The sequence below is a fragment of the Triticum aestivum genome, chromosome 7A (assembly GCF_018294505.1).
Source record: "Triticum aestivum cultivar Chinese Spring chromosome 7A, IWGSC CS RefSeq v2.1, whole genome shotgun sequence".
NCBI classification, from domain to species: domain Eukaryota; kingdom Viridiplantae; phylum Streptophyta; class Magnoliopsida; order Poales; family Poaceae; genus Triticum; species Triticum aestivum.
In genome coordinates, this window is record NC_057812.1 from 21713744 (window position 1) to 21729562 (window position 15819).

Consider the following 15819-nt stretch of genomic DNA (forward strand, 5'->3'; position numbering starts at 1 on the left):
TTGCATCCACAGCCATGGTAACTTATGTCACCGATGCGTGGTAACTTTTGACCTAAAAAAAAAAGTTATCGGAACATACCAACATAGGATCTAATTTCGAAGATCTCGTCGCGGCAAATCTTTTATGTCAAAACGGATTTTTCATCAGACCAACGGTTTGATCTACAACATATTTTAAATTTTCAAAATAAGAAGAATTTAGTAATTAAAGAACCGTGTACCTGATAACTTACGTACAAATATTGCGGTAACTTTGACCAAGGAGAGAAAAAGTTGTTGAAAACATAACCCCCTCCCCCTGATAACTTATGTGATAATAGCATGGTAATACACGAATTACATTCCTGATAACTTAAGTACAAACACCGATGTAACTTTTGACCAAGTGGGAAAAATTGCTGAAAAATATAACCCGAGTAACTTATGTATAAATACCACGGGGAATTACATACTACAGGGGTGGTAATTTATGTACCCGAGGCATGTTAACTTTTGACCCAAAAAAAAGAAGTCGTCGAAACATACGTACCAACATGGGATATAGTTCTGAAGATCTCGTGGCGACGAATCATTTATGTGAAAACAATTTTGCATCAGATCGATGGTTTGAGCTACAAAACATTTTGAATCTTGGGAATAAGAAGAATCTAAGATGACATCAACTTTTTTTGTGCTCTAGTGCATACATGCATATGCATGTGGAGAAGGTGTGAGAACAATGTTTATTCCTTTGGTAATTTATGTGAAAAGAACAATGTTTATTCCTTTGGTAAATTATGTGAAAATACCACGGTAAGTTGCATACTACATGTGTGATAACTTATGTAGCCGAGGCGTGGTAACTTTTGATCTGGAAAAAAATCGTCGGAACATACCAACATGGGATCTAGCTTTGAAGGTCTCGTCGCGACGAGTCTTTTATGTCAAAACGATCTTTTCATCCGACTGATGGTTTGAGCTACAAAACATTTTGAATTTTCGGAATAAGGAGAATCTAGGATGAGATCAACTTTTTTGTCTTCTAGTGCATGCATGTAATTAGAGTAATGAATGCACGCGAAAAAAAGGTTATTCATTCTAGTAATGCAATTATGCATGTAATTAAAGAGGAAAGAGGAGGTGTGTGATAGTTTTAGCTATGTGGCACACGATGTGCCAAATATCACGGTCCTAATTAATTACCATAATGATCTATCTACTAGTTATCAAATTGATTTTGTTGCGTACCCTCTCTGGCCAAGTGAGCAGCAGACTGCTGCTGTATATGTGTCGGTCAAGGCTGCCTTCTGGCACGAGTTGGTAGAAGAGCAGGAGTCCTTTGCGGCTATCAGACCAACCTAACAAGTGCATAAGGTTCCGGTGCCTCAGACGGCTTATGATCTTCACTTCTGACTCGAACTCTTTCCTCCCCTGTGCAGATCATTCCGCAGAGAGCATCTTGATGGCCACGGGGCGGTCTTGGTCGCTCAGGCTGCCCCGATAGACGTTGCCGAAGTCCCCTCGTTCGAGCTTCTCCTCCTCCGCAAAGTCCTTGGTGGCAGCGGCGAGCTCACGGTAGCGGTACCGTCTAGGGCCTACCCCTCTCTCGAACTCAGCTTGCTCATGTTCTTCTTCGTTGTCGGAACAATCTAGCCTCTCCCATATGCGTCGCTGACAGACTATGATGGCGACAGCGCAGAGCAACACAAGAAAAGCTGCCACCGCCGAAGGCACCAGCACAGGCACTAGTCGCCGTCGCCGTGGACTGGTAGCCACCGTGGCGCCATTTAGAGTGGAGCTAAACGACCAAGACAACACCTGATGCAGCTCGATACAGATAGCAGTTTCTGCAGAGAAACCGACTGCAACTTGCTGGGGGCAAGTCGTTCTTCATGTCCACCGACGTGTTCACGGTGTACGCCTGTACGGTCGCTTGTCACCGTCGATCTGGAGACGGGCGACCAGAACACCTGTACGGTTGTCATAGCTGATCTCGGCAGTCATGATGGTGTCGTCAGAGACCAGGCGCTTGGTCACATTTGTGTAGGCCCTTGGAGTCGATGGAGTTGACGTCTATGCCGATGTGGTTGTTGTTGTGGTCCATGAAGTTGCAGTAGGTGTCTAACTCCACCGCAACCACACGGTCATTGCCAGTGGCGTTGAAGCTGTTGCTGTCGTTGAAGAGAGCGAGGTTCATGCCGTAGCTGTTGGGAGCTGCGTTTTGATTTTTGGCCGAAAAAAATGAATTTCGGCCGTCTCGCTAGGGCCCGATATATGGGCCTATCGGCCGAATAATTTGGCCCAGTTTGAATTTTTTTTCCCGGGCCCAGCTTCGAGAGCCTTCTTCCGCTGAGACAAAACCACGAACCCACGCTACCTAACCCTAAATTGCTCTTTCCCTGTCCGTCCTCCTGTGTGCGGCGCCGCCGCTGCGCACATCTCAGGCGAGTGCTTCCAACCCATCTCCTCGCCCTCCTCCACATCTCCGGCCAAGGCGCTCACTTCTCCGGCCCTCCTCCACATCTCATGGCCTCCACCCATCCGCTTCCTGTCCTTTGGTTCTCCAAGACTGCAGTATGGTGCTCGGCGGCTGTGACAGCGGAGCTGATGGTGCGCCAGCCGACCAGTTGAACGGAGGCAGTAGCAAGGGGCAGCGGCAACAGCCTAGAGGGCGGAGGTTGATTGGCAAGGTACGAATGTTCTTGATGCCTTTATATCCTCCTACTTAAGCAACAATTTGTCTCATCCCTGGTACTTGCATGCAGTTTTAATGCTTCAACAATTTCAGATCGATGTTACTTTGTTTCTTAGTTATAATCTGTACTGCGATGTACTTGTGTTCCTTTAGATTAAGGAGAGGCCCCTGGTAAATGGCTTGGCAAATGCATATATCATATGGGGGTAAGAAAAGTTGAGTCTTGTTAAGTTGAACACAGTAGTGTAATTATTAATCTGAAATATACATGTATCTTGTAGTCACCAAGGATGCTCTAGATCTGGTAATATTCGTTTTGGTCCAACAGAAAAGTGGATTACAAACCTTGTTATGAACATCCTAAAATATATAATTGTTCCATATATTTGTGCAGTGTGCTTATTTTTGAGCTGTTGAGATCATGCTTGTGCGCAACATTAATTTTTTTTCTCAAGAACAGTTTAATTTCAACAGAAAAGTAGATGTTGACCGATGATTAATTTCAATCTTCAGAGGTACCATTACGTGGTGGTTCTAGAACTAAGCATCATTCTATCTTTCTCAAGAACAGATTACAGTTTGTGACTTGTATGTTTGGCAAACTAGAGCATCGAGTTGTATATAAATTACTTATTCCTTAGTATCTAAACTAGAGCATCGGATTGTATATTTTTTTGTTTATTATTAATATGAGGACTACCTAGTAAGCAAGGGTTGCTTTCTTAGTTACGTAATCTTCATAACTGACCGGTGTTCTTTTGTCATTTGATTTTCAGGTAATGGAACTGCAAATAGGAGTGGCAGCGGCAACCATGATGCAAGTGCAAGTGGTTCCCAAAGATCTTGGAAAACTATTTGGTATTTGTTCGTAAATTGGTTGAAGTTTTTTGGCGTGAGTGGACATAACAGTACATTGCGCTGTTCATGTAGTGAGATGAGGATGATCACAATTCAGAGTATTTGGGGACAAGGAAGATGATCCATCAATGCAAGATCAGCAAGAGGCACAAATGCAAGTGGAAAAAGAGACGCAAATTCAAGTGGAAATGGACGCAGCACCAAACGATGGCAATTTGGAGACCCGTAGATCTGTACGGCTTGTCAAGAAGAAGACCAAGGACGTCAACAACCTATACTTGTTGCTTAGAAATCTGCGGGTAAGTCTCTTCTTTTTAGTGTTTTATCATTCATGATAATTGCTTAGAATATTTTAGTTACTTGGAGCTGCTAGTTACTTAGATGTATGCACTTTCTATCTATGCCTAGCCTCATTGACATGTTAAGCAATGTATTTATATTATCCTGAAATGTTACCACTTGACTATTGTTGCACTAGACACTTCCTTGTTAGTCCGTTTTATTTCATTATGCACAAAGTGGAAGATGAAAATTCTGATGTTGAACTACATGCATCCTGATCCTTTCTCTGTTTTCTCTGAACCAGAAATGCCACATGAAGAACTAAGGATATCAAGAAGCTTTTGGATTTATGCAAGCTTGGAGCTGCTGTTTTATAGGTATGTTAACCACTATATTTATCGTTCAATATTTTTGAGCTTATGCATGATTTTTGATTCACATTTTTCACCATGGATTTTCCTTCCGTGTGACAATTGACAAATGTCTAGTCCAAGCCAACAGCAGGTTGTTTGTGTCTATGTTGCTTTCTTTGTATCCTTACGAGTTTTGTTGTGCCGGAGTACAAACTATAAATTAGAATTCATCATTCTAGTATATGGAGGCATTTAACCTTTGCTCCTGAAGCTTTTTTGTGAATAAAACACTATATTGCTGCAGTAGATTTGTTATTTGATTCATGAGCATGCATAACATTTGACTATTGTTCTACTAGCTACTTACTTGTCCTGTTAATCCATTTTATTTTTTGTTGCACAAAGTGGTAGAAGATAATTCCGATGCAGAACTACCTCCATCCTGACCCTTCCTTTGTTTTCTCTAAACCAGAAATGGCATGTGTAGAAATAGAATAACCAAGGATATAAAGAAGCTTTTGGATATAGGCAAGCTTGGAGCTGCTGTTTTAATGTCATGCTTTAATGGTTGTCTTTTGGAGCTGTTGTTTCTATCAGTAATCCTTTTAAGTCTGTTGGCTGTACCGGACTATTTAAAGTCTGAACTACGCTGTGATGGTTGAACTGATGCTGGACTGTTAAGGGTTATGTTGGAGGCAACTTTATAACTAATGTGTGCCTGTTATGTTGGACAGATGCAGTTTTAATAATCCCTAGAGCTTATTTGCTGAAGTTTATATGATCAATCCTGATGGTTGTTGCGCTGCTATGTTTAGGCTTTGTTTTATTTCAAATTTTGTTTGAATTTCGGCCGAATTTCGGCCAAATTTCGGTTGAATTTTGGTCAAAATTTCAAATTTTGATTTTGCAATTTCGCCCGAGATTTTGCTGAAAAATTTAAAATTCCCGAAATTCGTCCATTTCGGCCAAGGACGAAAAAAAACACAAACCGAAATTCAAAACACAGGTTGGGAGGGAGCCTGGACGGGTAGTGCGCCAGGAAGAAAGCCATACCGTCACCCATACCGGCGCTGCCGTTCAAGTCACATATATGAAGCTGATCAAAGCTCTCGTTTTGGGGCCTGATCCGGAACGTGAAGTTGGAGGAGAAGCTGGCCACCTCACTGGTGGCGTTGTCCCAGAGCGGCCACCTCACTGGTGGCGTTGTCCCAGAGCGGCACAGGGCGCTTATATGACGCCCGGCCGACACTCTACAAGTTGGCTCTGATCTCATTCTTTGTTAGCTCCATCCCGCCGGAGCCCATGCGCATATCACGTTCGCATCAGAGCTCCGTGTCGCAGGGGTCGGTGTCGGAGGTGCTGGAGAATTTGAAGCTGAAGGAGAGCGCAGTAGCCAGACACAGAGGTCCGCTCATTAAAAACGACAGTGACATTGAGCAGCAGAGACAAATGTACACGGAGGTGTAAGGAAGGTGGCGAGTTTGTAGTTGCAGCCATTGTTGCTTGCTGTTTGGCTCCGGACCGAGTAGTGACTAGGGACTAGGCTGATGAGATATAGGCTGTATCATATAGCTAGCTTCGGTTTTAATTAGGAGAATCAAGTTCTCCTGTTAACTTAATGTCTTGCTGCCAAACCTGCAAAAGCTAGTTTTGAGTAGACTAGCACCCACTTTGTTCCCCTTTATAGCCTGTCCATTGGTATTTTTAAAATTGATTTGGCGCCTTCAATGCTTGACTGTATTATCATATTGTTTGACTTGTGATTCCTTCATAATCAACAACTGAAGTCGGGTCAGAAAAGTTTGAGTACGTGCTGAACTGAGATTTCCACCATACTTGTCAAGTATCATTGGTGTTCATAGCTGGAATTATCGAAAATAGAGGGACAAGAATATTTGCTGGTAGTGTAGTTTAGTTCCACCGGGTTGATGGATGTTCTGTCAAAGTAACTTCCTTTAGCTCTCAAAGTAGTCAGTATGCATATGGTAGCTTAATTTGCTGCTGGTAGGTCATTTAAGGTTTATCTCAATATAGCCTTATAGTTTGTAGAAAAATATATTAACATATAGACCACCAAATCAATACCATTGGATTCATCATTGATTATATTTTCACATCATTTTTTTGGCTTGTTGAGCTGGTGCCCTCAGCAGAACCTTATTTGTCTTTGTGGTTGGGCGTGAGTTTGTATCCCTGTGTGAGCTTGGTTTGTCTTGTGGCGGTTGCTTTATATATAAAGCGGGGCAAAAGCCTATTTCGGTATTTTCACATCAGATAAATTTCTTGTTGTAAGTGTTCATATTGTTTTATACAAACTTGGTCAAACTTTATAAAGTCTGACTTCAGTCGAAGATAATATGTGGGGTAAATAAAAACAGAGGGAGTATTGCTTACTAATAGTGGGTGTTTGGCAAACCCTTGTAAGCTTCCAGGCTTTTGATCCTCATAATCATAATACAACACACCACTGTATGCAGTGTTCCAACAACCCTTGTAAGCTTTTCACCAACATATGTTTAAATTAGAAAACAAATTGCTATCCATATCATTTTTGATGTTTCTGAATTTCTGAATGCAGAGTCGCAGATCCCCAAAGGAAACGTCGAACAGCGTATGGCTATTGTTTGACGTGTGATTTCTTCATAATCAACAACTGAAGTCGGGTCAGAAAAGTTTGAGTACGTGCCGAACTGAGATTTCCACCATACTTGTCAAGTATCACTGGTGCTTCATATCTGGAATTATCGAAAATAAAGGGATGCATATTTGCTGGTAGTGTAGTTAGTTCCACCGGGTTGATGGATGTTCTGTCAAAGTAACTTCCTTTAGCTCTCAATGTAGTTAGTACGCATACAGTAGCTTAATTAGTTTGCTGCTGGTCGGGCAGCTACTGTACTATTCAGGCTTATCTGAATATAGCCTTAGGGAAGTTTGTAGCAAAATATATTAACATATATACCACCAAATCAATACCATTGGATTCATCATTGATTATATTTTCACATCGTATAGATTTCTTATTGTAAGTGTTCATATTGTTTTCTACAAACTTTATAAAGTTTTGAATTTAGTCAAAGCTAATATGTGGGGTAAATAAAAAGGGAGGGAGTATTACTTATTAATAGTGGGTGTTTGGAAAACCCTTGTAAGCTTCAGGGCTTTTGATCCTCATCATCATAATACAACACACCACTGTATGCAGTGTTCCAACAACCCTTGTAAGCTTTTCACCAACATATGTTTAAATTGGAAAACAAATTGCCATCCATATCATTTTCGATGTTTCAGAATTTCTTAATGCAGAGTCGCTGGTCCCCAAAGGACACGTCGAACAGCGTATGGCTATGCTTCGAGCAGAATAGTAAAGCATGAGTACTGAGCACAAAGACCACAAGAAGATTGTGGTAGTGGTTGGGTGTGGGGTCCTTGAACATGAAACGGTTGAATAGTCACACGGGCACATTGCTTTCAGATACCGCAGCATGTCGGAAAATAATTGGAACTTCGAGCTCAACTGCAACCACAGGAAGACTAGCATTGACTTGACTTGCAGGTTCTCTGGCTGGTTCGCAATGGCTTCAACAACAAGACTGACATGCACACACTCTCACAAAACCATGACACTGTTTTGATGGTTTCATATTCTGAAGGACACAAGGAGGTCACCAATGTCCAAATCTGGCTGGCTCTAAATCGATTACAAGCAAGGTGTGTTGCCATTGATTGTGTTTTGTTCCTACTTCTCATGTCAACATCCTAAGTAGTTCGATGCAAAAGTGAGCAGTTTTCCTTGCCATTTCAAGCCATGCAGGTGGTTGTTCTCTGGTTTTATTGGGTAAAAGGAACAAGGCGGACACCTCAAGTTGAAAATCAAATCGAGCTACTTGTCATCAACAACAGGATATCACGATAAAAGATTCTTCGAAGGATGAGCTTCTTAATGCGACGGTACCAAGGTATGGTGAGCTATCAACTATGCTCAGGTTTTAGTAGCCACTCGTTGTCTTTCTTTGATTCACAAATAATCTGGAATAACGTAGTTATTGATAATGCTTGTTACTGGCGACATACTTAGCACATGATGGGAATTTCTAGCCTCCTAGATTCAGTATTCTTGTTGTGTGGATCTACTAAAGTGAACATGACGTCTCCTTTAATTTTGGTCGTTTAAGTCATGGTAGTGATATTTTGATTTCTCCCAAGGACTGCTATGGCATAATAACCCTGTTTTCTTATTCATTTTCATGATTGTAATGCATCTTTCTTGCAGCTTATTCAACAACCTTAGCTAGTTGTTTCACCATGTCTCTGGAGATACAATCGATGTTGTGGATTTTTTTTGAACAGTCATATTGAGGAAAAAATGGAGCTAAGTTTCCAGGAACTGTTACATTGGCAAACTCTTTGACAATAGAATATTCATATTGGCGAATTGGCAGGTATTCAGATTGGGGCCCTCTTTCTTTTACTTGATTAAAATTGCAACATCCGAGGCATGTTAACCGGACATGTCACAATAAGAAAGTGGATCATGCTTGTTCAGTTATTGGTCAAATGCCACTCGTTCTTGCTTGACTATAGCACAGTCCCAAGCATTTTAAAATTCTCATGGACCTGCCTCCAATAAGGACTATTTTGTTTATTATGTGCGCTAGAGTTAGAAAGATTAATAATATGAAAGAGTTAGTAGGAGTACATTGAAAGGTTTTGCTTATTTTGCTTTTCTGCTGCGAACGGAGTTTTAAAGTGTTTTCAGCAATTGTGTGCTACTAGGAGAATGCATTGATAGTTTAATTAATAGTACATCACTTCATTTTGCAGTGTCATTCTGATGGTATCGAGGAAAATACACAACTAGGCCACCACCCAACAGTGATACACTAGCAATTTCTGTAAGTAATGGCAGAGATCGTGATTCTTCTAGCCATTAAAAAGATCGGAAATGCCTTGGCAAATGGAGCGGCAGACCAGACCAGCACTCAGTTTGCGAAGTACCGCATGCAACTAAAGGAGTTACAGGGCAACATGGGTCGCGCTGCGAGAGAGCTTCGTGTAATGCATGATGTTCTTTATCAAATGGACATTCGAAACTGTGATGATCAAGTATACGAGGGCTGGTTGGAGGAGGTAAGGAAGGTAGCACATGTGATGGAGGACATGGTGGATGAGTACTTGTATCTAGTTGGCCGGCAACAGGATACAAGGTGTTGCTTTTACCTGAAGAAAGGGTTCAGAAAACCAAGATCTCTGCTTTCTTTGAATCAAATAGCTTTCAAGGTGAAGGAAATAGAGCAAGACCTTGCACACCTATCAGAGACCAAAAAAAGATGGGTTCCGATGATAAACAACGGGGATACTAGCAGCTCAAAATACATCGTCAAGAGATCCCAAGATCTAGCAAATATTTCACGTTCCCTTGACGAAGAAGATCTAGTGGGGGTGGATAAAAACAGAGAAAAACTAGAGCAGTGGTTGGCATGTGATGATTTGGAATGCTCTGTCATAGCCTTGCTTGGAATGGGAGGGCTTGGTAAAACATCTCTAGCTGCAAATGTCTACAGGAAGGAGAGAGATAAATTCCAGTGCCATGCATGGGTCTCCATCTCACAAAATTATTCAAGAGAAGATGTCTTGAGGAATATAATCAAGGAACTTTTTAGAGATAAAGTCAATGTCGTATCTAATACTGCGACCATGGACATCACATGCCTTGAAGTGACACTGAAGAGATTTTTGGAGCAACAGAGGTATCTGATCATATTGGATGACGTTTGGACTCCAGAAGCATTTGATGACTTGTCTAGGGTGCTTATTCATAATGACAAGGGTAGTAGATTGATAATCACAACAAGGGAAGGCGATGTTGCTGCACTTGCCTCCCGAGGACATATCTTAACACTAGAAGCTTTACCAGAAGAACTAGCTTGGGATCTCTTTTGTAAGAAAGCCTATCCAAGAGATACAAATCATGAATGTCCTGCAGAGTTGAAGCCATTGTCCAGGGAAATAGTTAACAAGTGCAAAGGCTTGCCTCTGGTTATTGTGTCAGTTGGTAGCCTATTGCGTGTGCGTGAGAAAACTATAGATGAATGGAGAAGGATAAATGACCAATTGAGCTGGGAGTTAATTAATAATTCGAGGCTTGGTCACATAAGGAATGTTTTGCATTTGAGCTTCATCTACCTTCCAACACACTTGAAAAGTTGTTTCCTGTATTGCAGCTTATTTCCAGAAGACTATCTTTTCAAACGGAAAAGGCTTGTACGGTTATGGATAGCAGAGGGGTTCATCGAGGAGAGGGGTGAAAGCACTCTAGAAGAAGTGGCCGAAGGCTATCTGAAGGAATTGATTGATAGAAATATGATACAACTTGTTGAGAGAAACTCATTTGGCAGGATAAAAGAATTCAGAATGCACGATATCTTACGTGAATTGGCAGTTCATCTATGCCAGAAGGACTGCTTTGGTGTTACATATGAGGATAAATGTGGGAAATCTCTTGAGATGGATGTACGTCGGCGGGTACTGCATAAAGTAACGAAGGATATTTATCAGACATTATCTGGTATGCACCGATTTAGAACTGTCATTACAGTGGACAACAGCATGCCAACGTTCACTATACTACCTCTGCTTTGTAACAAGTCAAGATATATGACAATGTTAGAATTTAGTGGTCTACCCATTGAGAAGATCCCAGATGCTATCGGAGATCTTTTCAATCTCCGCCATTTGGGTCTACGAAATTCAAAAGTGAAGATGCTTCCAATGTCTGTTGACAAGCTTTCAAATCTGTTGACACTGGACCTTGCTAGATCTGACATACATGAGGTGCCTAGTGGGATTGTGAAATTGAAGAAGCTTAGGCACTTATTTGTCGAGAAAAAAATTGATCCAAATTGGAGAGCATTTAAGTGTTCCAGTGGTGTGCATATCGCCAGTGGTCTTGGAAATCTGACAAACCTGCAGATGCTCCGAGCATTGGAAGCACATGACGGATCTATTAGACATTTAGGTGAGCTGAGGCAACTGAGAAGCTTGAGGTTGTGGAATGTGAAGGGACTCTACTGTGGGCGCATTAGGGACTCTCTAGTTCAGATGCGGTATTTGTCCAACCTTTCTGTGAGCGCAAGTGATGAGAATGAGGTTCTCTTGTTGAATATCCTGCCAAACCTACGAAAGCTAGTTTTGAGAGGACGACTGGCGGAAGGGGCGTTGAATGAGTCTCTTCTCTTCCAACCTGTTGGGGAGCACAACTTGTATAGACTGTCTCTATCTTGGTCACAACTGAGGGGAGACCCTTTGCCATCGCTTTCTCGGTTGTCTAATTTGACGCAAATACATTTCACCAGAGCATACAACGAAGAGCATCTAGCATTTCTCACGGGGTGGTTTCCCAAGCTGAAGACTCTTCAGTTGAGAGACCTGCCTAATCTGAAGCAGCTAGAGATACAACAAGGTGCCATGGCAAGCCTGGAAAGATTATTCTTAATCAACCTCAACAGCATGATGGATGTCCCACCTGGCATTGAGTTCCTCATGCCCCTCCAGCGTCTCGGCTTCCACGAAATCACAAGTGATTTCTTGCTGCTGTTGCGCCAATGTTCTGCAATTCAAGGGACACAGTGGCAGCATTCTCTCCGAGAATGACCTACCAGAAATGTGTACGTTTGTAAGCTATAGCTACTTACTTACCAACTATAGTACTAGCTTCCTCACTCGTCTCTTATTATCTTATTAATACAACAAAAAAATAACATGCAGATGTGACATGATGTTGGTTATGTAGATGAAGGAATGAAGAGGCTTCGCTAAGATGTTCATTATTGCAGATCAAGGAAAAGGACAGATTCGATCCTAGCGGTCTTGCTTCTGCTGATTGCGCATACTGTCTGGGACTCCTCTGCTTTTTCAAGGCGCCATTTGCTGCTTGTTCCACCTCCACTAAGGTCATGCTACTGCTACAACTGTTGGTGTCATTGCGTGCTTTTTCTTGGCAAGTGTGACAATATTTTCTATTATTGTGTCTTATTATCAGACCGAAAGCGAGTTGTGTTTCCGTGTTCAGACTTAATTATTTTCGTGTTACTTGTAGTTGTTTCAACTGTGTACTGTATATTTTGCGTGTGTGCTTGTTGTTGAACCTATTTCAGCTGTGGCTGGCTGTTCATAGAAGACTTGGTTTGTGATTCATAATTATTGCTCAGGTATTCATTTTTATTATCATTATGGTTGATGCCTGGCTGTTTTATTGCAAGCCTTGCTCTGTTCCGTTTTATATCTCTTATTTTGGACATATGTGAATGCTGTTTCTTTCTTGGACTTGTTTTCTTGAGCCATACATTCGATGTAGTGATGAGATACACGTATGGATCATCATGGCAATGTTTTGGAAGACCACATCATATTTAGATATTAGCTGTGTTTTCTAGGTGTCGATGAGCTCAAGTAACCATGATCTGTGAGCAAAGTACTTTCTACATGATATGGAGAGTTGCAGAAGGAGCTGAACCAAACTACTTTCTAGATAATTTACTAGAAATGATAAACTGAAATAATTTACTATGAACTGGGCATTATAGTTACATAACCTTTCCCAAAAGAAATAAGTAAAATTTGACATGAGATAAATAAAAATGGAGCGGTAAGCTCAACGAGTACTTAACAATTAACTGTTTTTGGGGCCTGATAAATAAAAATGGAGCGGTAAGCTTAACGAGTACTTCCATGTATGATGTATCGCAAACCTTAGTTACAACCTTAAATGTAATTACTCACAATGGTAAGCTCAGCGAGCACTTAACAATTAACTCTGTTTTTCACACATGTATCTTTCTTTTTGTAGCCTAGGAAGTGGATGCTGCAGCAGCCTCTAGCAGCTATTTCACCTTGGTTGTAGTCTACTAATCTGTCATTGTTTCCTCCTTGGATTTCCGGCGGTTCTTGATGAAATTTTGTATAAATTTGTGTAATGTGAGTCAACTGTGGTTGCCTAAAAAAACAACAAAAATTGTGGTTTCATGGATTTGGAGAACAACTCCGCCTATGTTGTCTCAACATAGTCGGTCCTAAGACCGGGTGAGGGAGTCCTGGACTAAGGGGTCCTCGGGCGTCCGGCCTGTTATCCATGGGCCGGACTGATGGGTTGTGAAGATGCGAAGGCCGAAGACAATACCCCTGTCCGGATTGGACTCTACTTGGCGTAGAAGGAAAGCTAGGCGACCTATTATGAAGATTCCCTCTTATGTAACCGACTCCATGTAACCCTAGATCTCTCCGGTGTCTATATAAACCGGAGAGCATAGTCCGGATAGGACAGATTCATTACCATATACTCATAGGCTAGACTTCTTCCTCCCCGCTTCAGGTGGGGAGTCGTTTTCCTCTTCCGCTTCATCGCTGTCGTCAGCGGACGAAGAGGAACTCTCACTTTCGGACGTCTCGTCCGGAATGCTTCTCCGGCAAAGGCCCTTCTTGGCCCCTTGGGCCGCCTTTTTAGCCATCTTCTCCGGCACCTCATAAGGTGCAGGGAACAACATCTTCTCCAATAATGGAAATTCCTGGTCCTCGGGCAGCAGAGTCGGACAGCTGATCTCCTCGGCTAACTTGATCCAGGCCTGAAAATAGGGGGAGGAAGCTTAAATTTCCTCTCAAAATATGCTAGTAGGGGACGCTCCTTGAAAACATTAAAGGAACTCACCGGGTTGGGCTGGCGCTTTAAACTAAGCCCGCGGTCTTCGGTCGTAGGCGGTGGCGTCTCGCCGGCCTTGAAGAGCACCTTCCAGATATCTTCGTGTGTCATGCCGAAGAGCCCAAGTAGCGTGTGGTGCTTGGCCGGCTCAAACTCCCACAAATTACAAGATCGGCGTTGGCACGGAAGGACCCGACGAACAAGCATGACCTGGACCACGTTGACGAACTTGATTTTCCTTTCTATCATGTTCTGGATGGACGTCTGGAGCCCAGTCAGCTCGTCCGAGGGACCCCAGGTCAGGCCCCTCTCTTGCCAGGAGGTGAGTCGCATCGGGATTCCGGATCGGAATTCGGGGGCCGCCAACCAGTTAGCATCGCACGGCTCGGTGATGTAGAACCACCCCGATTGCCACCCCTTCACCGTCTCTGCAAATGAACCTTCGAGCCAGGTGACGTTGGGCATCTTGCCCACCATAGCGCCTCCGCATTCTGCTTGCTGGCCGCGCACAACTTTCGGCCTCACATTGAAGGTCTTCAGCCACAGGCCGAAATAAGGCGGGATGCGGAGAAAAGCCTCACAGGCGACGATAAACGCCGAAATATTGAGGATGAAGTTGGGGGCTAGGCCATGAAATCCAGCCCATAGTAAAACATCAACCTGCGGACGAATGGGTGAAGAGGGCACCCAAGCCCATGGACGAAATGTGTAAGGAACACAACCCTCTCGTGGGGCTCGGGAGCGGGGACGATCTGTCCCTTGGCCGGAAGTCGATGAGCGATCTCTTTGGCCAGATATCCGGCCTGCCGGAGCTCCTTGATGTCCTTCTTCTTGACGGAAGAGGCCATCCACTTGCCTCCAGCTCCGGATCCGGACATCTTTGGAGTATTTTCTCGAACAAGAGAGAAGCTAAGGCTTGGGCGCTGGAGCTCAGGGACGGAAAGGCTGAGGAAGAGAAAGGGCGTGGGTGGAAGAAGGGAGTCCTTACCCCCTTATAGAGGCCGTGAATGTCAAACGCCTCCCTGCTCGCCTTAAACTCGCCTATTCCCAAGGGCCGTGTAAACGACACGGTTGGGTTACCCATGCCCGCATTGATGAGAATCCCGCAATAGGGGGGCACGATCTCTGCTTTGACAAGACGTGCCAGTAGCAACCGTGTTTTGAAACGTGGGATGGCAGAAGAAAAACGGTTCGAAATTGTGACTGGACGGGCGTGATATCACGTTACCAGAAGCTGTCAGCAGATGGAACTCATGTAAGATATATATATTCTCGGGCGTCCGGTTGTGCATGGTGTGTAACAGGTCCGGATACAATCATCACATTCAAAGACTATCTTGGAGTTCGGAAGGAGGGGAACCCGCCTTGCAATGCCGAAGACAATCTGCACGCCGGACTCCTCGTCATTGAAGCCAGGTTCAGGGGCTACCGAGGGAGTCTTGGACTAAGGGGTCCTCGGGCGTCCGACATGTTATCCATGGGCCGGACTGATGAAGATGCGAAGGCCGAAGACAATACCCGTGTCCGGATTGGGCTCTTCTTGGCGTAGAAGGCAAGCTAGGCGACCTATTATGAAGATTCCCTCTTATGTAACCGACTCCATGTAACCCTAGATCTCTCCGGTGTCTATATAAACCGGAGAGCATAGTCTGGATAGGACAGATTCATTACCATATACTCATAGGCTAGACTTCTAGGGTTTAGCCATTACGATCTCGTGGTAGATCAACTCATGTAACACTCATATTCATCAAGATAAATCAAGCAGGAAGTAGGGTATTACCTCCATAGAGAGGGCCCGAACCTGGGTAAACATGGTGTCCCCCGTCTCCTATTACCATCGATCCTAGACGCACAGTTCGGGACCCCTACCCGAGATCCGCCGGTTTTGACACCGACATTGGTGCTTTCATTGAGAGTTCCACTGTGCCGTTGACGAAAGGCTCGCTGGCCCCTTCGAT

The 15819-nt window shown here is 43.4% G+C and overlaps 1 protein-coding gene, 1 long non-coding RNA gene and 1 pseudogene across 2 annotated transcripts; 2 read left to right on the top strand and 1 right to left on the bottom strand.

Annotated features, from left to right (window-relative positions):
• Positions 1-1205: 1205 nt before the first annotated feature.
• LOC123152861 (L-type lectin-domain containing receptor kinase IX.1-like) lies at positions 1206-5633 on the bottom strand (annotated as a pseudogene).
• LOC123154780 (uncharacterized) lies at positions 2365-4938 on the top strand. Its single transcript, XR_006477055.1, has 5 exons — positions 2365-2669; positions 3451-3532; positions 3605-3831; positions 4119-4191; positions 4640-4938. It is a non-coding gene; the product is annotated as an uncharacterized lncRNA (long non-coding RNA).
• A 2358-nt stretch (positions 5634-7991) lies between the features above and the next one.
• On the top strand, positions 7992-11817 carry LOC123152023 (disease resistance protein RPM1-like). The gene is made up of 3 exons (XM_044571632.1): positions 7992-8123; positions 8438-8606; positions 8989-11817. Exon 3 carries the CDS (start codon positions 9067-9069, stop codon positions 11815-11817), a length of 2751 nt encoding a protein of 916 aa, XP_044427567.1. The 5' UTR covers positions 7992-8123; positions 8438-8606; positions 8989-9066.
• Positions 11818-15819: the final 4002 nt, after the last annotated feature.